At 42.4% G+C, this 24,532-nt stretch overlaps 2 protein-coding genes across 3 annotated transcripts; one reads left to right on the forward strand and one right to left on the reverse strand.

The window, feature by feature from the left end:
* Positions 1–6,620: 6,620 nt before the first annotated feature.
* Positions 6,621–13,448, reverse strand: LOC139573102 (lipid scramblase CLPTM1L-like). 2 transcript variants are annotated; one of them, XM_071396187.1, is made up of 17 exons: positions 12,961–13,448; positions 12,657–12,748; positions 12,260–12,440; positions 11,993–12,132; positions 11,734–11,812; positions 11,496–11,613; positions 11,302–11,396; positions 11,123–11,207; positions 9,810–9,913; positions 9,594–9,659; positions 9,356–9,406; positions 9,177–9,259; positions 9,039–9,073; positions 8,440–8,495; positions 8,297–8,341; positions 7,920–7,991; positions 6,621–7,638 (listed from the first exon to the last, which is right to left on the reverse strand). In XM_071396187.1, the coding sequence occupies exons 1-16, from the start codon at positions 13,273–13,275 to the stop codon at positions 7,953–7,955; spliced, it is 1,584 nt and encodes a 527-aa protein (XP_071252288.1). In that variant the 5' UTR covers positions 13,276–13,448; the 3' UTR covers positions 6,621–7,638; positions 7,920–7,952. The 2 variants fall into 2 exon arrangements, with proteins under 2 accessions (XP_071252288.1, XP_071252287.1); XM_071396186.1 differs by having other exon boundaries at positions 7,920–8,035.
* A 97-nt stretch (positions 13,449–13,545) lies between these two features.
* LOC139573104 (magnesium transporter MRS2 homolog, mitochondrial-like) lies at positions 13,546–20,665 on the forward strand. The gene is made up of 11 exons (XM_071396189.1): positions 13,546–14,713; positions 15,852–15,916; positions 16,215–16,251; positions 16,436–16,548; positions 16,775–16,951; positions 17,563–17,693; positions 18,166–18,282; positions 18,478–18,630; positions 19,567–19,684; positions 19,928–20,041; positions 20,256–20,665. The coding sequence occupies exons 1-11, from the start codon at positions 14,524–14,526 to the stop codon at positions 20,322–20,324; spliced, it is 1,284 nt and encodes a 427-aa protein (XP_071252290.1). The 5' UTR covers positions 13,546–14,523; the 3' UTR covers positions 20,325–20,665.
* Positions 20,666–24,532: the final 3,867 nt, after the last annotated feature.

Consider the following 24,532-nt stretch of genomic DNA (forward strand, 5'->3'; position numbering starts at 1 on the left):
AGTGTATGTATGTAAGTATGAGTGTGTGAGTGAGGGTGTGTGCGAGTGAGTATGTATGTAAGTATGAGTGTGTGAGTGAGGGTGTGTGCGAGTGAGTGTATGTATGTAAGTATGAGTGTGTGTGCGAGTGAGTGTATGTATGTAAGTATGAGTGTGTGAGTGAGGGTGTGTGCGAGTGAGTGTATGTATGTAAGTATGAGTGTGAGTGAGTGTATGTACTGTATGTAAGTATGAGTGTGTGGTGTGAGGAAGAGTTACAGTGAAGGTGTTTGTGTCTGAGTGGATAGTCTGTGGGAGAGGGAGAGCAGTAGCTCTTTGCCATTTAAAGAGCAACTGACCCTAATATCCAACTAATCACTTTGAAACCGTCAATGTGGCATCGATATGAGTGTAAAATTGACTACAAAGTGTAAATAGGATAATTTTGGTCATAAAGTCAGTCTTATCTAAAACGGAGTTTGGAAGCTTAGTGGGTCACAACGAGTGTTTCATCGCCCCCAACACCTTCAAAGGTCACAGCCATTTGAGACTGAAAAGCCCTATATGGATTGATCAACTATGGTTTGCATGCCCTGCCAAAGGACCCTATCATGCGGAATAGATGGTTGGAGTTCGTTGGTCCCCAGTGGTGGTGAGTATACCGCTAGCTAGACCATAGACTGCTGGTATATTTTGTTAATTATTATGATCATTGCTAGCATAACTGACGTCAGATAGCTAGCTAATGTTAGCCTACCTCAATATAACTCGGATTTGGCTTGGAAATATGATAACATTAAAAAAAAGACAAATAATAAAAAGACAAATAAAACCTTTTGTCATGATTGTGATTGATTGATTGATGATGATTGATTGTGATGTCGCTAGATTGACTTTAGATGCAGTATATCCTTAGACAGCTAACTAAGATCGAGGGGCCGGACCACCATATTTTAGCTAGCTAACATTAGCATTGCTAGCTATTTTAGACTAACTTTGCCATCTCTCTAAAGTAAATTTGAAGACATAATATGGCAAAGTTGTTTCCTATTAATTATTTGCCTACTTTAGCAATGTATTTCCATGCCACTCTAAGTTAGCGTAATTTAGACAAAACAGTCCCATTAGCCTCTGAGGCGTAACCCATTTCTTGGGAACAAATAAATATTGGAATTTTAAAAGTTTTTTAACTTAACCTTTATTTAACGAAGCAAGTCAGTTAATTAAGAACAAATTCTTATTCCCAATGACGGCCTACCAGGGAACAGCCTTGTTCAGAGTGACAGATTTTTACCTTGTCAGCTCGGGGATTCAATCCAGCAACCTTTCGGTTACTGGCCCAATGCTCTAACCACTAGGCTACCTGCCGCCCCAAAATGCAGCTTTGGTGGTACTAGCTAACTCATGTCTGACTACAACAGTGTACTAACTAGCAGCAACAAACTCAAAGTCAAACCAACCCAGGGCCATTGCAATACATGTCACAGTTGGTTGCATAGTGTAACGGCATCATCGGCCTGAATCTAATCCAATCTACATCTGTAAAGCATAGAATTACCTTCCATACGGGATTAGGGTATTTCTCAAGCTATGTTTATAATTGAGGGATGATGACAAATGTTGACCCTGTTTTTCTCTTAGACAAAGTGCCCAGTTGGGTGCCAGACTTATCCCCTGGTCAGGAACAGATGCCAGGGCTTACCTCCTCCCAGCTGCCCACTGCACTGAGGCTAGGAAACACTGTCACCACCGATAAATCCACAATGATTGAGAATTTCAATAAGCATTTTTCTACGGCTGGCCATGCTTTCCTTCTGGCTACCCCAACCCCGGCAAACTGCTCCTCAACCCCTGCAGCTACAGTGGGGAGAACAAGTATTTGATACACTGCCGATTTTGCAGGTTTTCCTACTTACAAAGCATGTAGAGGTCTGTAATTTTTTATCATAGGTACACTTCAACTGCGAGAGACGGAATCTAAAACAAAAATCCAGAAAATCACATTGTATGATTTTTAAGTAATTAATTTGCATTTTATTGCATGACATAAGTATTTGATCACCTACCAACCAGTAAGAATTCCGGCTCTCACAGACCTGTTAGTTTTTCTTTAAGAAGCCCTCCTGTTCTCCACTCATTACCTGTATTAACTGCACCTGTTTGAACTCGTTACCTGTATAAAAGACACCTGTCCACACACTCAATCAAACAGACTCCAACCTCTCCACAATGGCCAAGACAGCATCTGTATCGGCTGGGAATGACAATGAAAGATGATAGGTGTACATTGTTATATTAGCAGAACATTGCTGTATTATAAAGGGTTGTTTACTCCACATGGAGCTGTTACTACATTTTAGAATATCTACATTAATTCAGCAATTGCATTCTTCTCATTTAGTCTTTAGGCTACTGACCAATTCAAAGCTTCCTTCGGCATCTCACCATACATCTGCCTGTAGTTATTAAACTCAACCTGCAGGAGGTTTGTTTGTTGTGATTGGGTGGTGGGAAATCACTGCAGGCAAGGTTCTGACAGATGGGTGTGACTTGGTGCTGGACACACCCAAGAAACATCAAACCACACCACATCAAACCACACCCCCATGCCAACTCACATGTTGCTTCTGTTGTGGTTGCCAGCATTTCATGAGGAGCAAGCCAAAAAACGAGGCCAAATCAACTGGTGCAGTCCCCCTTTAACAGACTTATTGCTAGGGGATAGAAGCTGTTTAGGATTATGTTGGTCTGAGCCTTGATGCACCGGTACCGCCTGCTGGACGGGAGCATTGAGAACAGTCTCGGGTGGAGTCTGGCAATTTTTCGGGCCTTTCTCAGACACCACCTGGCATGTACGTCCGGGATGACTGGGAGCTCACCCCTGGTGACGCACTGGGCCATCCGCAGCACCCCCTGTAGGGCCTTCCGATCGAGGGTGATGTAGTTTATGAAAGTTCGATACCAGCTGCCCAGCATAGGGTAACCTGTCATCAGCATCTGGCTCAGAGGAGCATTCCTTGATAGACGAGGCCAAACTATTTAAAGAGGCACTGCCATGCCTTCTTCAAGGCTGTTCTGGTGTGAGAGGAACATGTTAAGTCCTCAGTGATGTGGACACAGAGGAACTTGAAGCTCTTGACCCTCTTGGCTGCGTCCCTGTCGATGTAGATGGGGGGGGGGGGGGGTGCACCCTACCCCTACCCCTGTTTCCTGCAGTTCACAATCAGCTCCTTGGTATTGCTGATGTTGAGGGAGTGGTTGTTGTCCTGGCATCACACTGCGAGTTCTCTGACCTCCTCCATGTGGGCTGTCTCATTGTCGTTGGTGATCGGGCCTTGTGTCATGGAGTTGAGCGTGGCCACACAGTTGTGGGTAAACGGAGTACAGGAGAGGGCTAATCACACAGCCCTGAGGGGTCCCTGTGTTGAGGGTCAGCATGGCGGAGGTGTTGTTGTCTACTCTCATCACCTGGGGTTGGCCCATTAGGAAGTCCAGGATCCATTTGCAGAGGGAGGTGTTCAGTCCTAGGGTCCCAAGTTTGGTGATGAGCTTGGAAGGGACTATGGTGTTGAACGCTGAGCTGTAGTCAATGAACAGCTTTCTCCCCATCCAACCTGACAGAGCTTGAGGATCTGCAGAGAAGAATGGGAGAAACTCCCCAAATACAGGTGTGCCGAGCTTGTAGCGTCATACCCAAGAAGACTTGAGGCTGTAATCGCTGCCAAAGGTGCTTCAACAAAGTACTGAGTAAACGGTCTGAAAACTTGTGTAAATGTGATATTTCTTTTTTTTTCTTCCAGCAACAATGTATAAAAACCTATTTTTGCTTTGTCATTATGTGGTATTGTGTGTAGATTGATGAGCAAAAATAACAATTTCATACATTTTAGAACGAAGCTGTAACCTAACAACATTTTGAAGAAGTCAAGGGGCACGATAAACACAAAACCCACAGACCACAATACCCTGCTACATGCGGATAGTATGCATCCCCTTCCCATCCAGAATGGTCTATAGCCAGTTATGTAGAGTTAAACCAATCTGTGGCCACCAGTCAGATTTTGTCAGCAATGTTAAGAAAATTACAGATAAATTCAAAATGAGAGGCTATAAAGACAAAACTCTTGATGCTGCAATAATGAAAATATCTCAAAAACCAAGAGAGGAATAACTTAAAACTCAACCAAAGGAGAAAAACAGTGCAACAGTCTTTGCACTAAGTACACCAGAGGTGTGGAGAAAATTAAAGCAATCCTGAAAATACACTGGCATATTCTGTAATCAGACCAAAAATGTGCACACCTCTTCAAGGAGCCCCCACTGGTGGTCTAAGCGTGGTCACAATATTAGAGATATCTTGCTGAGATCTGACCTGCCCCCTGAGCCACTCAGACACTCTTGACACCCATTCCAAATGAGAACTACAAATGTGGCTCATGCGCACAGTGTAATAGCACTAAAAAAACATCATTTTTCAGACACCCATATACAGGTCGAAAAGCTCCCTGTTAGGGGCATCATCTCATGCAAGACCAAGTGAGTAATCTATCTCATCAGCTGTTAATGTGTGAAACTTACGTAGGACAAACGAAAAGATAATTTAAAAAAAGCATAGCTGAACAATGCAGCTCAATCAGGTGCAAGAACACTGACTATCCAGTAGGAGCTCACTTTATTGAAGCTAACCATCCTATCTCCTCAAATACACAGGCATTGAGCATGTTGCTCTACCAAGGAGAAGAGGTAACATGGAGATCCTACTACTACAGAGGCAGGCCTACTGGATATCCTATCTAAAAACATTGACACTTAGTGGTCTGAATATTGATTCTGATCTCAGTCCCTTCTTCTGAACAATTCTTCTCTCTTCTTTTCTTCTCTCTTCTTTATGAAGTCTTATAAATGAAGATATTCTTTCTACAGCTCATCAGCGTATACCCAATATGATCCCCCCGTTGATGATGCTTATTATGCATTATGGTTGAACCAAAAGATTACATGTAACAATGGTATAGAATCAGCTTGATCCCCTCTGTCGAAGATGCTTGGACCCTCTTTTTTAATATTTTTAGTGGTCTTGTAAACAAACACGCCCCCATAAAGAAAATGAGAATTAAAAACAGGTTCAACCCCTGGTTCGACCGTGATCTTGCACAGTTACTCCACCTCAAGAATTGCATTTGGCGAAAGGCTCAGCACACGCATACTCAGGCTGACTGGCTCTCGTTCAGTCAAATTAGAAATAAGTGCACTCAGGCTATCCAGAAGGCCAAAGTTAGTTACTTTAAGGAGCAGTTCTCTCACTGTGGGACTAACCCCAAGAAGTTCTGGAAAACAGTTAAATACCTGGAGAATAAGCCCTCCTCACAGCTGCCCATGTCCCTCAATGCTGATGATGTGGTTGTTACTGACAGTAAGCACATGGCTAAGCTCTTTAATCACCACTTTATTAAGTCAGGATTCCTATTTGACTCAGCCATGCCTCCTTGCCCGTCCAACATTTTCTCATCTCCCACCCCTTCTAACGCGACTATCCCCGATGCTTCTCCCTCTTTTTCCCCTGCTCGGCAACAAAGTTTCTCCCTGCAGGCAGTCACTGAGTCCAAGGTGCTAAAGGAGCTCCTTAAACTTGTCCCCAAAAAACACCTCGGTCAGATGGTTTAGACCCTTTCTTCTTTAAGGTTGCTGCCCCTACCATCGCCAAGCCTGTCTCAAACCTTTTAACCTGTCTTTCCTTTGGAGGTTCCCATTGCTTGGAAGGCAGCTACGATTCATCCTTTATTTAAGGGGGAGATCAAGCTGATCCTAACTGTTATAGGCCTATTTCTATTTTGCCCTGTTTATCAAAAGTTTTGGAAAGTTTTTTGATGTCTATAGTATTCTCTCTGGTATGCAATCTGGTTTCCGCTCAGGTTATGGATGTGTCACTGCAACCTTAAAGGTCCTGAATGATGTCACCATTGCCCTTGATTCTAAGCAATTTTGAGCTATTATTTTTATTGACTTGGCCAAAGCTTTTGATACAGTAGACCATTCCATTCTTGTGGGCCGGCTAAGGAGTATTGGTGTCTCTGAGGGGTCTTTGGGCTGGTTTGCTAACTACCTCTCTCAAAGAGTGCAGTGTATAAAGTCAGAAAACCCCCACACTCTTCTCAATATACATCAACAACATAGCTCAGGCAGTAGGAAGCTCTCTCATCTATTTATATGCAGATGACAGTCTTTCACTCAGCTGGCCCCTCCCCGGAGTTGATGTATGTTGATGCTAATATTATGTACAATATATAGTTATGTTTCCATATGATAACAATAGCCCCTTATATTCCATGTGCTGTAAACTATTGTCTTTTAACAGTTTCACTCAATTAATTCTAATCAACCTAATAATTATGACACACCCCTCACTTTTGTCATTGGCTGCACTAATTGCACTGTTTGTCTACAAAACCTGGTTCAAGCCATCATGGCATTAGTGTTTTACCCAGTAGATTACTGGGACTGTATTAGTGTGGACTGTGCAACTCTGTCTGTTTTTATAGCTTACAGTTAATTCGCTGTTGGTCAGCACCTCTACAGTAAATAATTGTCTTTGTGTGTACGCAAGCTAATGCTTTTCGTTAGTCATGACAATGCAACAGAGATACAGGTAAATCATTTCATTGTAATAATTTATTCAAAGAGGAAAGGCATTCCATAAACCCTGGTAGAAAGATGTGATTCAAAAACATCCGGCTACACTTCCTACTTCATTTTTAAAGACCTTACAGTATCTTCATTATTTAAAAGTACAGTTGATTCCTGATAAGTGCGCATTGTATAAGTGCAAAAAACTTCATTAGTGCATTGTAGCTCAATCGTCCCATTTCAAATACAGCCTGGATAGATACAGGTTATGTGCATGTTCCGGTTAGCTCTCACATATGACTGTCCAAAGCCATTGGATTTATCAGGAGTTCACTGTACTTCACGGTACTCCATCTTTTGTACATGTTTCTCATTCCCCCCCTTTAGCATCCATCTATAAATGTACTATTCTCAAACAGGAAGTAGAGGACTGAAAGAACAAGCAGAAAACAGTACAGCAAGGAGCTGACAACACTGCCTCCTTGTGGACTATATGGAGAGGTGCAGGCAGGGCAAGGGGCAGCTTTATGCTTCAGTAGGCTACATACTGGTTATATCTGGTAACATGGAGCAGTGCAGGCAGGGCGAGGGGCAGCCTCCTTTTTCAAGGGTTAATGTCATGTCCACAAGTACAGTGAAATGCCTTTCTTGCATGCCTCAAACCTAACAATGCAGTAATCAATATGTATCACTAAAAAATTGTTCATGCTTCTGTAGGCTACATACGGGTCGGTCAAACTTCTAACACATGGAAATATCAGTGGTTAATGATGAACAACACAGGGTTGACTGAAAATAAGCTGTATTCTCTACTTACAAAACGAATTCTGAACTTTACTAAAGGTTTCTAATAAACCCTGATGCACCCTCAGAGAGCCTCCCGTGCTGTTTACAACCCCACCATGTGCAGTTATGTTTCCTCATTCAACTCTGTTCTCTGGTGATGACCTCAGTCATCATTGGGCTTTGAGTTTCCTGTGGTTGTGGTGGCATGATCCATACTCACGACATCTGGTCTTGTTTGTAGAGTAAAGCCTACAGGGGGTGGGAGGCAGATAGAGAAGTAAATGAATGAGATCACATACTTTGTTAACTGTCAGAAACCAAACCCCTGATCATCCCGGTCAATAGATCTCAGAATGATGGAAAGTTAAATAATCTAATAACAAGTGACTATAGGGCAATATCCCAAATGGTACCCTATTCTCTAAAGTGCACTACTTTTGACCAGAGCCATATGGGAATAGGGTGCCATTTGGGACGTAGTCTAGAGTATTTCAGGGTCACTGACGATAGCTGAACTATGTCCCACCCACCTCCTCTGGTAAAGGTAGAGGAGAAACAGAATCTCATCCCTGAAGCAGCCCAGCTGGTGGGATGGGTGTGTGCTGAAGACACAGGCGAAGGCATCGTTGACAAATGTATTGACTGCCTAAAGAGAAGGCACAAGAGTGCTTCATTCTGACTCTGAATGCACCCACAATGAAACCCTATTCCCTACATAGTGCACTACTTTTGACCAGGGCCCATAGGATGCACTATGGAATAGAGGGACATTTGGAATGCATACACAGTGTCAATGTGAAGAAGAACAGACAACTTGATGACACTTTAGATGGACTTTAGGTAAGCAGCTGCTTATCACTGCAACAACAACAATAATGAATTATACTATAAAACAGTTACTACTCACTTTATACATCAATACGTTCCATTGCAAATGGCCCACGGACTTCAACTGAAGAAGAACAAGAAGAGAAAGTGAAGATTTGTGTCAAAATAGAACATTTTACTCACGGCCCATTATGCTCTAAATTAGGACAAAGTAAGACAAACCTTGAAGTTAATGAACAGCTGAGGAGCCATAGAGAGGAATCCAAAAGCATAAATCCCTGCAGGGGAAAGCCCAGTTTCAGTTGGAATTATTGATATTACCCACTAATACAAGATGTAGGATCTTAATTTGACTTTTATTGTCAAAGCAAAATAATGCTGTGGCAACATGATTTGAACATTTAGTCCATGTTGCTTGACTGGTGGTTAAACTATTAGCTGGCCAAAAGTAGGCTATATGTAAAGTGCAATAACGTTAGTGTGTTTTTTCAGTACATTTATGTAAATCACGAAGTTGCATTTTGGCAGTGCAGGAAAATTCTATGCAACAAAAGTGATCAAATTAAGATCCTACATCTGTAGTTGCTAATAAAAAAAAACACATTGGCCATGAAAAAGTAGCCTTGTGAAACCAGCCTGATCTCTCGGTAGGTCACATTCTATTTCACTTCACAGTACAACAAATAGTGAGTGCAGCGTTCAGTCTGCTTGACCAGGCTAGTGTTAAAGATCTACATAAAATATTGTATTTGTGTGATCAATTGATATTAAATGCAAAACATAACCCCCAAGGAGGCTTGATAGAGTATGTGTAAACTTACCACTGACAAGGCTGTTGATTAACCATGAATAGTAGCTGTCAAAATAAAATCTGAATATTAGATACGTTGATGATCAATGTCCTCATCAAACCTATTTATTTATATTTTAAATACAATTAAACTCCAGACTTGTCTTACTTTTTATACCTCAGGTATACCAGAGAGAAGATGGCTCCACTAATAGACAAAGGGTACACTAAATAAGACAGGCATTTCATTGCCTAGAAAATGGAGAACTGCATTAGAAAATAGTTGTCTGCTTGATTTATGGTATTAGTGTTAAGAGGAACCAAACATACCACTAATTCAGCACTTACCTGTGTGTCATGTTGTATAGTCTTTCTCTCTGATTCATCAAATTTACCAACCTGAAGACAACAAGTTTAAAGGAATAATACTGAATTTATACTACTGTTTGTTTTTAACGCTAAAAGATACATTTATTTCAATCAGTTTTTTCAATAACAGATTCTTAATTAAAATCAACATATACTCATTGGCCCTCCATGCACACAACGTGAATAAACAATTAATATATTTTTTTGTAATACTTACATGAACTATAGACCTAGAGGTTCTCCACTGTAGCTGTATTTTGGAAACCTTTTTGACCTTCCATACCTATAGGTATAGAGGGAGAAGAAGGAATTCATGAGATCTGGTATGGTAACACTGAACCTTCGGCCATCCCCAGCTATGGTTGGCAAAAAGCATTGATTATTTGTATTGATGTTCTAAATCCTTTCCAAACTGCTGATTCATGGCAGAGACCTCAATTGTGGTTCCTATTCCAACAGGAATGAGACCTAGCAAGCTGCTTCGTTCCTCCAGCATTTTCAGGAGAATCACTATGGTGCTGAAGCATCTCCACAGCACTGGAACAGAACAGCATAGAGAAACAGATAGAGCTGGGTTAGTTCTGAGGTAGATGGGAGTAGATCAGTAGATTTGTGTGCTGCTGGAGGTAGTGTTTGTGGGCGGATGGTGGGTTTATCCAGAGGCCTGCCTTGGATAACTATCTGTAGTAATGAAACACAAATCTACAAAAACACCATATATCTGTCCCAAATGGTACCCTATTCCCTATGTAGTGCACTACCATGGTCAAAAGTAGTGTACTAAAGAGGGAATAGGGTGCCATTTGGAACGTATTTCAAGCCTGACACCTCATCTTCCCTAACTCAGTTAGGAAATTGGCATGAAAACTTGGATGCATAAATAAGAACATGAAATGCATTATTATAAAGATGTATTTTACTCCTCCCTCACTCTTACCTGTTTTGTAATTACTAGTCACTTATAAAGATGTATTTTACTCCTCCCTCACTCTTACCTGTTTTGTAATTACTAGTCACTTATAAAGATGTATTTTACTCCTCCCTCACTCTTACCTGTTTTGTAATTACTAGTCACTTATAAAGATGTATTTTACTCCTCCCTCACTCTTACCTGTTTTGTAATTACTAGTCACTTATAAAGATGTATTTTACTCCTCCTCACTCTTACCTGTTTTGTAATTACTAGTCACTTATAAAGATGTATTTTACTCCTCCTCACTCTTACCTGTTTTGTAATTACTAGTCACTTATAAAGATGTATTTTACTCCTCCCTCACTCTTACCTGTTTTGTAATTACTAGTCACTTATAAAGATGTATTTTACTCCTCCCTCACTCTTACCTGTTTTGTAATTACTAGTCACTTATAAAGATGTATTTTACTCCTCCCTCACTCTTACCTGTTTTGTAATTACTAGTCACTTATAAAGATGTATTTTACTCCTCCTCACTCTTACCTGTTTTGTAATTACTAGTCACTTATAAAGATGTATTTTACTCCTCCCTCACTCTTACCTGTTTTGTAATTACTAGTCACTTATAAAGATGTATTTTACTCCTCCCTCACTCTTACCTGTTTTGTAATTACTAGTCACTTATAAAGATGTATTTTACTCCTCCCTCACTCTTACCTGTTTTGTAATTACTAGTCACTTATAAAGATCTATTTTACTCCTCCCTCACTCTTACCTGTTTTGTAATTACTAGTCACTTATAAAGATGTATTTTACTCCTCCCTCACTCTTACCTGTTTTGCGAGACATGCCCACCATGTTTTTCTTCTTCCTCCAAAAGCTTATGTCATTTTTAAAGGCCAGGAATTCAAATATGAACTGAAAAATTAGACAAAGAAAACTGTAGATGGCTGACATGATTTGAAATGATCTTTGTGATAGAATGAATGAATTCTAATAGAAAATCCCTTACATGGAATGCAGTCACCAGGGTAGTCAATGCTAACAGGTACAAGTTGTGGTCCACGAGAACACCTTTGATTTCATCTATATTCACCTCAGTGAATCCTGTAATAAATGAAGCAAAACAAGTTATTTTACAAGAAGTTGACAAACGTATGTTGTTATCTCAGTAGTTTAAAAGGAGGGCTAAAGTAATAAACTAACCAAAGCGTTTCAGTGAAAACATTACATCCTGCATGTGGATCCAGAGACGGAATTGCCTCAGCGATAGGCCTTCGTAGGATATTGTAAGAGGTAGTTTGGTTGTGGAGCCGTTAATCTCCTACAAACACATGTTGTAAAAACAAGTATCCTCCAAGCCCTCTTTGTGAGGCATGTTTTAATGTTCTTGAAATTAGTATTTATCACTGTAATATAATTTACAAGAAGAGTAACATCTCACCATCATGTCCTTTACCCTGACGCTGAGTTCATCAATATGTAAAAGTGGGAGATATACCATCCTGTTCTCATCCTGAAATCTAAAACACGAGACAGAATATCTGAAATACAAAACATCAATATTTCTCACCATCTCTGTAGCTAGCTCTGCATAATGTGAGCGATGCTGTGCTATATAAGTGTACTGTAGGCCTTATAGCGCACACCCACTCCCAAAATAAACACACTCACACAATACAAACATTTTATATGAGACTTACACTCTCATGTAGCGCCGGACATCACTTGGCAAGGTCCCTCTGTTGAAGGTGAAGTCCTCTGACATCATGTTTAGGGTTAGACGGGACCTCCAGTGAGAGATGGGTCTGTCTACTACTCGAGGAGCAGTGGCAGCATGTTTCTGAGAAAATGCAAGACCAGGAGAAGCCATGAAAGAGATGATCAAATGGGTCAACCAAACAGAGCAGTTAAAGATGATCTTTTGCCAGTCCAGACTGAAACATAGAGGAATTGTTTTGTTGTCTTACTTTGAGGACCTCTTTAGCAGAGCTGAGATTTTCTCGGGACATCATGTAGGTGCTGAGCTGGGCAACATGATGGACCTGCCGGTTATCCTGCAAGGGAGACACTCCAAACTTGTGTACATAAACCAATGTGTGCAGAGTCCCGTTGTTACGTGTTGCCAATGGCAGGGATACATTCACCACCCTTTAAATCAAGAAAAGCAATGGTGACCGGTGAGAGATATAGGCTTCTGTCCCAAATGACACCATAGTGTCTATATAGTGCACTACTTTAGATCAGGGACCATAGGGAATACAGTGCCATTTGGGATGCAACCCATAACTATCTTTATACTCGACTAAAAGTGACATGCTATTTTTACGCCACATGACTGCAGATTTAAATGGGACTTCGGCCTACCTTTCAAATTTAGAATGTATGTCAAAGTCATCTATCTTGATGATGAGGTTGAGTTCACTGTGGTCAGGCCTCAAACTGGAGAAAATGCTGAGCTGTTAAAATAAATGAGACTTCGCATTGATTCAATTCAATTTATCTTTATGGGCTCTGAAAGACACTTCTTGTGCACCATGATCACTAATTAAATTGTGATGCATGAATTCTCTGACCAAATACAATAGCTAAAAATGATTAATTGCACTAATAACCTACCCTAAATCTAGGGTTTCACTGCAGTATGTGTAAGATCAAGGCCACTATTTACCTGGAGACGGGGTCTTTCTGCAAGGTAGGAAGAAATGCAGTCTCCTTTACCTCTCTCACAAGGCTTGGTGTATAAAAAGCCATAAATCACCCAGCAGGTGTGTGACATATACACGACGAACACTCCTAGTAATATCTTTGTCAGATTAGTCCTTTTGAACAGGTCCTTTGAACTCGTCGGCTTTGAATAGCACGAAGGGAACATACTGGTATGAAATGTAAAAATAAAAAACGACCAAACGAATGGTGGACATTGACAGCTAAAGCTAGGAGTATAGGACCACAAAAGTGCGTCACCGATGGTCAATGATATCATCAGAAAATATACAATTTGTCAAATAAGGCGCATCATGCCGCTCGGCATCTTCTAACCCAGAACTGTATCCAGGCAGGACGCGAAGACGCATATGGTTCGGTGGTGGTGGTTGTGTTGACGCTACGCCTCCTCGTTCTACGTCATGTCAAATACAGGGTGACGATTGGGTACCCACAGTGGTACCCACAGTGTGAAAATGTAGCCCTCAATGTCATGTATTGTAACGACCCTGGGTTTATAAGCACGGAAATCGATTCTGCCGCTTGAGCATGCTTTTGCGGCACAGTCGATAGCGCGCCGGACCTCAGGCTAGAAGGTCGAGGGTTCGAGACCTTCTCCCTGCTATTTCATTACAGTATCTTTTCAGCATAGGGAAATTACATTTCGTGGATAAATTGGAAAATGTGTAGGGTGTTTTTCTTCCCGAACATTTACGGAAATCTCATGTAAGGTCTTCTTCCGTTGAACAACTTCATTGGTTGAAATTGATTCATCCTCTCGAGTTCAGGGTCATGCACGAGCACGTGTTACTGTAACACCAAAACACCCCGATGCCTGCTGGTTGTAGTTGCTCAGAGCTAGCTGTCCCTGTGTTAAGGAGGAATAACGTATCTTGGATTTAGCTATACCAGCTGCAAGCCTGTTGTTATTTGCTATTTTACTCACGTATGGCATATTTTTGCGACAGGTTGAGAAGTTCGTTCGGGAAGCACGAGCTAGTCTCCTGCTAGCAGCATAAAAGTTTGTTCGCTAACGTTAGCAGTTAGCTAACTTGCTAGCTAGCGCCTTGTTTGCGTGCTAACTAGCTAAATAAAGGGGATACCTAGTTAGTTGTACAAATGTGCCTTCTGCATTTAACCCAACCTCTCTGAATCAGAGAGGTGTGGAGGGCTGCCTTACTCGACATCCACGTCTTCGGCGCCCGGGGAACAGTGCCTTACTCAGGGGCAGAACGACAGATTTTTTACCTTGTCAGCTCGGGGATTCGATCCATCAACCGTGCTCACAAAATAGATTTGACCCGACTTTGGACTGAAATGGTTGTATGATTTTGCAGAACAAACCACTGTCTTTGTCCAGTGCTACGTAGCCAGTTGATAAGTTTACTAGCTACCTAGCCTACGTTAGTAATTCAGTTCCGGATGCAAGTGGAATAACCAGCAATGCAACTGATCAGCTGGCTAGACTAACTAAGTAGCTAAATAACCAAGGACACTTTGTTAAAATGCAGTGGTGGTGAACAAAGCAATGGAAGCTTGTTTCAAGTCGTTCACCATGGGTGGTCTTCGGAGATCTCTGGACATTAAATTCAGGGTCCTCGCCGGCTGTTTGACCTGCAGAACAGTGAGTTGTTCCAGATCACCTATAAAATGCCAACTCTCCAAGCATCCGCCGGTGACGAGGGGGAAAGCAACACTGTTGCGATCATGTCCGTCTGGTAGGTGATGTAACATTTTTACTGTTATGGCTAGACCTAGCTACACAAGGCTACTCCTGCCTCCAGTAGTTGATCTAGAGGTGTTGGGGAGACTACATGAATGTATTTGTTTAAGAGACATCTGGATACTGTGTATCAGGACTGTGTGGCCATTTACACAGATGGTTCAAAAGATCCAAGGACAGGATGTACTGGGTCAGCATTTGTAGTGCAGGAATGTGGGGTGGAAGTCAGGAAACATATTACAGATCATCTGGCTGTGGAGCTGATGGCCATACTGTTGGCCTTCCAGTGGCTGGAGGAAGTCAAGCCAGACAGAGTAGTTATTTGCTCTGATTCATGTGCAGTGTTAATGAGTCTCCAGTCCTTTAGCTCATGTAGCAGACAATACCTGCTTTACGAGGTGCTACAAACCCATGGCAGGATTACAGATTAGTATACAGATAAGATTGACTTGGGTCCCAGACCATGTAGGGGTGGAGGGGAACAAGGCAGTTGATGTACTGGTGAAACCAGCACTTAGTAGTGTTGATGTTGTCGTTTCAGTGAGCCAGGCAGAGGCAAAACGCCTGATATGGACAGTGAAGGTGCAGAGATGGCAGGAGCAGTGGAATAGAGATACTATGGGCAGGCATTTATTTCAAGTACAGAGGAAAGTTGGGGAGGACGCCAGGAAGGGACAGAAGAGAGGGGGCAATTTTTTACAAGATTAAGGGTGGGACACAACCAGTTGAATAAGACCTTAAATGTGACAGGAAAGCATCCAACAGGAAAGTGTGGTAATTGCCAGGAAACAGAGACTGTGGAGCATGTATTGCTACAGTGTGGGCAGTATCAGAGGGAAAGAGAGAGGCTGAGATCTAATATGAGGGAGAAGGGGAAACAGGAAGTTAGTTTAGAGTATATTGAGTAGAACGTCATTAGGTATAGTCTCAAATATTTAATATTTTTTAAGAGCAACGGGGCTGGCAAGTAGGATTTAGTTTCTCCCCGTCTCTGGCACCCACTCCAGTACAGTAGTTGGCGGTAGTGCACCATAACATTGGATGCCAACCGCCGATAAACCCCACCGAAAAAAGACCTAGCTGCAACACACATGTTGTTGGCTAATGGATTCTTATTTTTGTTTAATTGGCAGCAAATTTAATTCGCCATAGAGGAACTGAGGCATCCCTCTCCAGTGTGGCTCCTGCTTTTGTTGTGGTAAGTGGCAAGTTTTAGTTTTGTCAATCATATCCAATTTGAAATTGTTATTCTAGTCTCTTCTAAATGTTATGTCTGTCAGCAGTATATGTATGGGATATGATCAAATGTTTGTCAACATTGACAAAGCCAACATTCTATAAAAAGGTTGCTTCTGCAAAATGCAATTAGAGAGAAAACCAATGTGTCAGTTCATTGTGACTACCTATATTGTTCACCTGAGGGAGTGTGTGGAATGTACCTAGAAGTTCTACAGCAATATACTGGCAGTAGCTACAACTGTGCTCTTCTGTCATAGATGAAATTTGACAAAGATGGAAATGTAACCTCATTTGGTAAGTATTGGAACATCTATTGTCCTCATTAGCTTGCCCATTATTTGTTTTTCTTTAGTTTTCTGTTCTCACAAGGACTACATCGAAATGCAAGTGTTTATTGTACTTTGTTACTGACAAGGTATTTGTCCTTCTTATAAGTTTTGAGTGTGACTTCTGACCCCTGGTCTGATTCCTATCTCAGAGAAGAAGAAGTTGGAGCTGTATCATGAGCTGAGTCTGCAGGCCAGAGACCTCAGGTTCCAACACCTCACCAGCATCACCGCTAGGAACAACAACATCATCATTCGCATGGAGGTAGCTACGTACTGTTTTTGTTTCGTGTTACAGCGTTATGCTGAAGGTACTGTTAGCTAAACTGCTGCGTTTGTCACCTGTCGTGACAGCTAGCCTCAAATTATCCTCTAACTTTCAGAGAATCCTATGATTAAAAAAACAAGTAGAAAATCGCACACTAGAAAAGACAGGTGACCGAACTTGACTCGTTTTGGCACCTGAACCGAGTCTGTTCTTGTGTCTTAAGGCCTTGAAGGCAGTAGTGACCCCCAATAGCCTGTTGGTGTTGGATTTCCGAGGTCTGGGATTGGAGAGATGGCTGGTCCTGGAGTTGGCTCCACAGTTGAATGGGGATCATGGAGCTCTGGCCACTCATTCACTGCCATTTGAGTTCAGAGCCCTTGAAGCTATTCTGCAGCACAGGGTAAGACACACGCTATGCAATCACTCATTTACTATTCGTTTATCACAATTGTTCACACTTGATTTGGATAGTCCCATATTGATGATCTACTCATGGTCATACTATCTGTTGATAAGCAACTGCTTGCTAGGGTTAGGGTAAGGGTTGAGTTCAGGGTTCGGATCAATCAATTACATTTATTTATTTAAAAAATTACATCAGATTTCACAAAGTGCTATACAGAAACCCAGCAAGCAATTCAGATGTAGAAGCACGGTGGCTAGGAAAAACTCCCTAGAAAGGCCGGAACCTAGGAAGAAACCTAGAGAGGAACCAGCCTCTGAGGGGTGGCCAGTCCTCTTCTGGCTGTGCTGGGTGGAGATTAAAAGTGTACGTGGCCATTAAGGCCAGATTGAACGTTTGAACATCTTGAAGAACATAGATGACCAGCAGGGTCAAATAATGATCAGTGGTTGAAGAGGGTGCAACAGGTCAGTACCTCAGGATAAGGGTTAGTTGATATGTTGTTGACAGTTATTGAACATCTACAATCCATCTACTAGGGACTATCCCAATCAAGTGTCACCTGGTATTTGTTTCTGCATGTATGTGTGTGTTTGTTTTGTGTATAGGTAAACATCCTTCAGGCTCGGCTGAATGAGGTTCACCCTGTCATCCTGGACATTCTAGAGTCTCTTGTGGATCCTAAACTACTCTCTGCAGATCGCAGCAAACTGCATATACTTCTTCAGAACAGCAAGAAGTGAGTGGAAAAGCAATGCCAGTCACATCATGATAAGGAGCGTTGCTGCTTTTGCATGTGACGTTTGGTTCATCTTATCAAGGCAGATCCTCTATTATGGACATTGGGACAGTAACTGAAAGGTTGCTGGTTCGAATCCGAGCAGACTACGTGAAAAATCTGTCAATGTGCTCTTGAGCAAGGCACTTAACCATAATTGCTCCTGTAAGTCACTCTGGATATGAGCATTAGCTAAATGACTTAAATGTATTGTAGGTTATGAAAAGATGAACACCTATGGTTATAGTTGGGCCAGGGCTATTGTATGGATCTACAAATCCTGCACTAGAAGGCGTGGCTGGTTTAGCTCTGTGTAGCCAATCTCATTCCCTTTCTCCATCCTGATTCGGGAGACTTACAACCGGGATTTCTGGGAATTTTGGGGAAAGTTACCAGAAGAGTTACCAGAATTGTTCAACTGTTTTCTGCCCAGCCTGTCAGAGCTGGAGACAGACATCAAGGTCTTCAAGGACAGTCTGCTGAAGATCCTAGACGAAGAGGAGATGATCGAGGAGCTTTGTGTCACCAAGTGGACGGATCCACGTGTGTTGTAAGTGAAATTTCAACATGCCGATTTTGTAGGCACATGGTACTTCATGAGATTATTTGTGTTCATTGTACACATTTGTCATTATGGTGGGAGGGTTGCTGGCATCAATACGTCAGGGGTCACCCTTTTTTTTTTAAACAGTTGGATGAAGGTTTTATTGGTCTCTCTTGTTGTTGTGTGTGTCTCTGGAGGCAGTGAGGAGAGCAGTCTGGGCATTGATCATGCTGAGGAGATGGAGCTTCTCCTGGAGAACTACTTCATGCAGGCTGAGGAGCTGGGCAACACGACCAGGGAGCTCAAGGGCCTGATAGACGACTCAGAGAGTGTGATCTTCATCAACCTGGACAGGTACTGACGACTAAACCCTGTCTGCATCCCTGTTTCCTGTATAGTGCAGTACGTTTGACCAGGGCCCATAGGCCTCAAAAGTAGTCCACTATGTAGGGAACAGGGGTTCTCAACTTGTTGGGCCCGGGGACCCCTTTTGTGATAGCAAATTCATCAGGGACCCCCTCATAATCAGAACACAACTCGAGTGAGATAAAAATAGCATACAAAAAGTTTTACTATGACTACGGCAGTGTATGGCTGGACGAACCAAGTCTCGGGCCCTGGGAAGGAACATTTTAAAGCACCGTCTCTTGACATCAGAGAGAACATTTTGCAGTTTTCAAGCTAATATCCTGTAATTCTGCACATTTTGTCACAGGGCAGAGATTATTTTGTTGTTGCAGCTTTAAGAGACAAAACGTTGCAGTTTTAAAGCTTTAATGAGTTCCAAATATAGGTGGAGTACTGTGGATATCAATATCACTGTGAGCCTCCCAGGCCCATGTTGCCCAGGGTTAAAAACATACATTGTAGATGAATAATATTATATTTGATTGTATTACACACTAAACTTATTTCACAGATCCCTTGGCCAAAATGTGTTTAACCTGTTAGTAATATTTAAGGGGGGCCGCCAGTTATGCATCTCTGGTATAGTGTAATAGGCATGCTGCGCCCATACTAAATAGGCTGGCAGAATTATCTAGCTAGACAAAAAGACACCAGTTTAAGTGTATTGCCAATGTAACTGGCTTTTGGTAGACTTCATTTGTCCTCATGTCGTTTTCTGTTCTAAGCTGCATTTAATGCTATCAGGGGAACTAGCCTATTTTTCCAACTGCTGAACATGGCATTTTCTCCTGTTGTTAATTGGCTTAAACAGCTCTCTGTCAGTCAGGCCTAGTTTGTCACCATCCCATTTCCGTCTGTCCCCATGGGCCATGGCACACCCAGTCACCGGAACGTGATGATGCGTCTGAACCTGCAGCTCACCATGGGGACCTTCTCACTCTCCCTATTTGGCCTGATGGGCGTCGCCTTCGGGATGAACTTGGAATCCACGTTTGAGGAGGTTAATGATATGTGTTGATGATAAAGCTTTAATCTTATAAATTACACGTGAGACAATTTAACATTGAGTTTGTTAACCTGGCAACACATGCTCATTGTAAACTAGCCAGCTGCAGCAATGTAATATTGCTAAATGGCAGATGAACCTGAGGTGAAGGATGACTGGCTCAGTGTGTGGTCCATAGAGAGATAACACTAGATCGAACAGAGAGTTTTATCTATAGTGTCGTGTTTGTTCCCCCAGGACCCCAAGGTGTTCTGGCTGGTGACAGGCTTCATGTTCCTGGGTAGTGGACTAATCTGGAGGAGACTGCTCTCGTTCCTGGGTCGACACCTTGAGCCTACCGTCCCCCCACAGGTAATTGAATTGTTAATTTCATGATTTATTTGGATAGAAATGTGTATCATCTGATGCATTCTGGTGTGTAACGTGGATAACTCACTAATTGTCAATACCAGTCCCTGGGTACTGCATGTCTGACATCATGCTTAAGCTCAGTGTTTCGTCTTGAGATCATTCTGATCATTTCCATGACTTGTGTTGTTGTAAAAACCCTCTTTCTCCTCCCTAGATCCCAACAGTTTGGAAGAGAAACCAAATCAACTCAAAAGGAGGAGAGGTGAAGAGTGGACTAAGATAATAGTTCCTTGTTGCACCACCTCTCTGCTGAGGAATCTGAACTGTTTGACTGTTTTCATACTACAGTGAGATTTTCCTCTCGTTTGTTGCAGAGGAATGTTTTCTCTTCATAATCTCAATATAATTTTTTTGCAATTGGTTTAAGACTGTTGTAAGCAGTGTTCATGTATTTATTAACATCCTGGATATATTGTTATAATGAAGCACACTGTATACCTCCAGCTGTAGTCAAGGATACTGCACCAATTCTGACTGTCCAAAAACATGGTCCCACTGTTCACCAAAACCACTGTTCAAATAGCTTTGACTGACTATACAGCTAATAAATAAAGACATTGAGTACTGAAGTCTCAAACTTTGAAAGAACTAAAACCCAAGACACACTATATATACACAAAAGTATGTGGACACCCCTTCAAATTAGTTGATTCTGCTATTTCAGCCACACCCGTTGCTGACTGGTGTATAAAATCGAGCACACAGCCATGCAATCTACATAGACAAACATTGGTGGTAGAATAGCCTTACTGAAGGCACTGTCGTAGGATGCCCTGCTAGAGCTGCCCCGGTCAACTGTAAGTGCTGTTATTGTGAAGTGGGAACATCTAGGAGCAACAACATCTCAGCCGTGAAGTGGTAGGCTACACAAGCTCACAGAATGGTACCGCCGAGTGCTAAAGCGCGTAAAAATAGTCTGTCCTCAGTTGCAGCAGTCAGAGTTCCAAACTGCCTCTGGAAGCAATGTCAGCACAAGAACCGGTCGTCGGGAGCTTCATGAAATGGGTTTCCATGGCTGAGCAGCCGCACACAAGCCTAAGATTACCATGCGCAATGCCAAGTGTCGGCTGGAGTGGTGTAAAGCTCGCCGCCATTGGACTTTTGAGAAGTGGAAACGCATTCTCTGGAATGATGAATCACGCGTCACCATGTGGTAGTACGACGGACTAATCTGGGTTTGGCGGATGCCAGGAGAACGCTACCTGCCCGAATGCATAGTGCCAACTATGCATAAAGTTTGGAGGAGGAATAATGGTCTGGGGGTGTTTTTCATGGTTCGGACTCGGCCCCTTAGTTGCAGTGAAGGGAAATCTTAACGCTACAGCATACAATGACATTCTAGACAATTCCGTGCTTCCAACTTTGTGGCAACAGTTGTTTCAGCATGACAATGCAGCTATTCACAAAGCGAGGTCCATACAGAAATGGTTTGTCGAGATCGGTGTGGAAGAACTTGACTGGCCTGCACAGAGCCCTGACCTCAACTCCCATCGAACATCTTTGGAATGAATTGGAACGCCGACTGCAAGCCAGGACTAATTGCCCAACATCAGTGCCCGGCCTCACTAATGGAAGCACGTCCCCGCAGCAATGTTCTACCATCTAAACTCAGCAGAAAAAGACACGTCCTCTCACTGTCAACTGAGTTTATTTTCAGCAAACTTAACATGTGTAAATATTTGTATGAACATAAGATTCCACAACTGAGACACAAAAGTTTCACAGATATGTGACTAACAGAAATTGAATAATGTGTCCCTGAACACAGGGGGGGGGTTAAAATCAAAAGTAACAGTCAGTATCTGGTGTGGCCACCAGCTGCATTAAGTACTGCAGGGCATCTACTCCTCATGGACTGCACCAGATTTGCCAGTTCTTGCTGTGAGATGTTACCCCTCTCTTTCACCAAGGCACCTGCAAGTTCCTGAGCATTTCTGGGGGGAATGGCCCTAGCCCTCACCCTCCGATTCAACAGGTCCCAGACGTGCTCAATGGGATTGAGATGCGGGCTCTTCACTGGCCGTGGCAGAACACTGACATTCCTGTCTTGCAGGAAATCATGCACAGAACGAGCAGCATGGCTGGTGGCATTGTCATGCCAGGATGAGCCTGCAGGAAGGATACCGCATGAGGGAGGAGGATGTCTTCCCTGTAACGCACAACGTTAAGATTGCCTGCAATGACAACAAGCTCAGTCCGATGATGCTGTGACACACCGCCCCAGACCACGACGGACCCTCCACCTCCAAATCGATCCAGCTCCAGAGTACAGGCCTCGGTGTAACTCAAATCAAATTTTATTTGTCACATACACATGGTTACACATCGCCGAAGGAATGAGTAACTCTCATTCGGCGATAAATGCAAATCCGACCATCACCCCTGGTGAGACAAAACCGTGACTCGTCAGTGAAGAGCACTTTTTGCCAGTCCTGTCTGGTCCAGCGACGGTGGGTTTGTGCCCATAGGCGACGTTGTTGCCGGTGATGTCTGGTGAGGACCTGCCTTACAACAGGCCTACAAGCCCTCAGTCCAGCCTCTCTCAGCCTATTGCGGACAGTCTGAGCACTGATGGAGGGATTGTGCGTTCCTGGTGTAATTCGGGCAGTTGTTGTTGCCATCCTGTACCTGTCCCACAGGTGTGTTGTTCGGATGTACCGATAATGTGCAGGTGTTGTTACACGTGGTCTGCCACTGCAAGGACGATCAGCTGTCCGTCCTGTCTCCCTGTAGCGCTGTCTTAGGTGTCTCAGTACGGACAGTGCAATTTATTGCCCTGGCCACATCTGCAGTCCTCATGCCTCCTTGCAGCATGCCTAAGGCACGTTCACGCAGATGAGCAGGGAACCTGGGCATCTTTCTTTTGGTGTTTTTCAGTCAGTAGAAAGGCTTCTTTAGTGTCCTAAGTTTTCTTAACTGTGACCTTAATTGCCTAATGTCTGTAAGCTGTTAGTGTCTTAACGACCATTCCACAGGTGCATGTTCATTAATTGTTCAAGCATGGGAAACAGTGTCTAACCCTTTACAATGAAGATTTGTGAAGTTATTTGGATTTTTACGAATTATCTTTGAAAGATGAGGTCCTGACAAAGGGATGTTTTTTTTTGTTGCTCCGTTTAGTAGAAAGCCTTCCCAGAAGAGTAGAGATTGTTATAGAAGCAAAGGAGGAACCAACTCCATATTAAAGCCATTGGTTTTGGAATGAGATGTTTGGAGAGCTTTACTTTTGGTCATGTAGTGTAACTCAAGTTTTCATCCTCAGCTCCAACATAACTATTGTGCCATTCACATACAGTAATGTAGTATGTATTTATTAGTTGTATCATTCACAAAATGGTCACTGCCATGCTGTTTGTCATTACATTATAAATTTAATTATAGGACAAAACAATTCGATTTTTTTGACGGGGTGCAGGATTTGTTTTTGCCTGATTTCGGTATTTATGCTTATAATTTCCGACATTTTGGTTGGCTTCTGTCATATGTTGCCTTAGAAGACTAAATAAACCTTTGCTCAGCAGAATGTAATAGATCGATAGAATGAACGCTTCAATCTAGTTGACATCGGTAAAGTTCTCTCACCTTTCGCGGGGCAAAGAAGTTTAGGGACTGGGGAGAAAATACAATAAAGCAACAAAAAAAAAAAAAAAAGTTTTTCTGTGCAAAATGTCCAAATTATATTAGTTTGACCGGTTGTAATCCAAAAGTAAACTGAAAACGACCCAAAGTGTTTCTGATAAGATTTTAGTTCGGCGTCGAAGCATATTTTATGTGGTTTAAATTGAAATACTATCAGTTTTTATGATGAAGACAGCACCCAGATGGTATCTACAGTAACTGAGCATGGCATTCTCTCAGAACGAAATAAATAATATTTCACCACTCCTGTTCCCAAATCCACATTTTACCTACATTTGGTGTATAATTTTACTGCAAGAAATGCTTACTTCTGCATGAGTTAGGCAATTATTAAGGATATAGCCGTATTCGCACGGGACTAGTATTACTAGAGGACGTTGGTTAAGTATTTATTACCCCAGAATGTCCGTTATTCCACAGGACAGGATTGTTTTTTTTCCAAACTGCCCCCTGTAAGTCTTTTTTTCTCTCAATTGACAGTTATGACGGAGTCGTGGAGGGTTTTTTCTAGGCGCGAAGAAATTTCAAAACTACCAGATAACCTCAATGTAGCCTATTAAAAATGTAAATTAGTAAAAAATTTCTGGATTTTTTTAAAGGTATTGTTTCTATTTAATCCGCGTGCCACCCACCTGCCATTCAGCCACACGATACGTAATAACCCTAACCCGTCGCCCCGCAGATATAACCGCGGGTTATGAGTCAACCCGCGCATCACTAGTCGACACTAGTGGTTTTATGAATGTTGATCATGTGTTATGTAGATGTGTATAAATCGTGAAATGTTTGCCT

This window comes from Salvelinus alpinus, chromosome 4 (genome assembly GCF_045679555.1).
Source record: "Salvelinus alpinus chromosome 4, SLU_Salpinus.1, whole genome shotgun sequence".
In the NCBI taxonomy this organism is placed as follows: domain Eukaryota; kingdom Metazoa; phylum Chordata; class Actinopteri; order Salmoniformes; family Salmonidae; genus Salvelinus; species Salvelinus alpinus.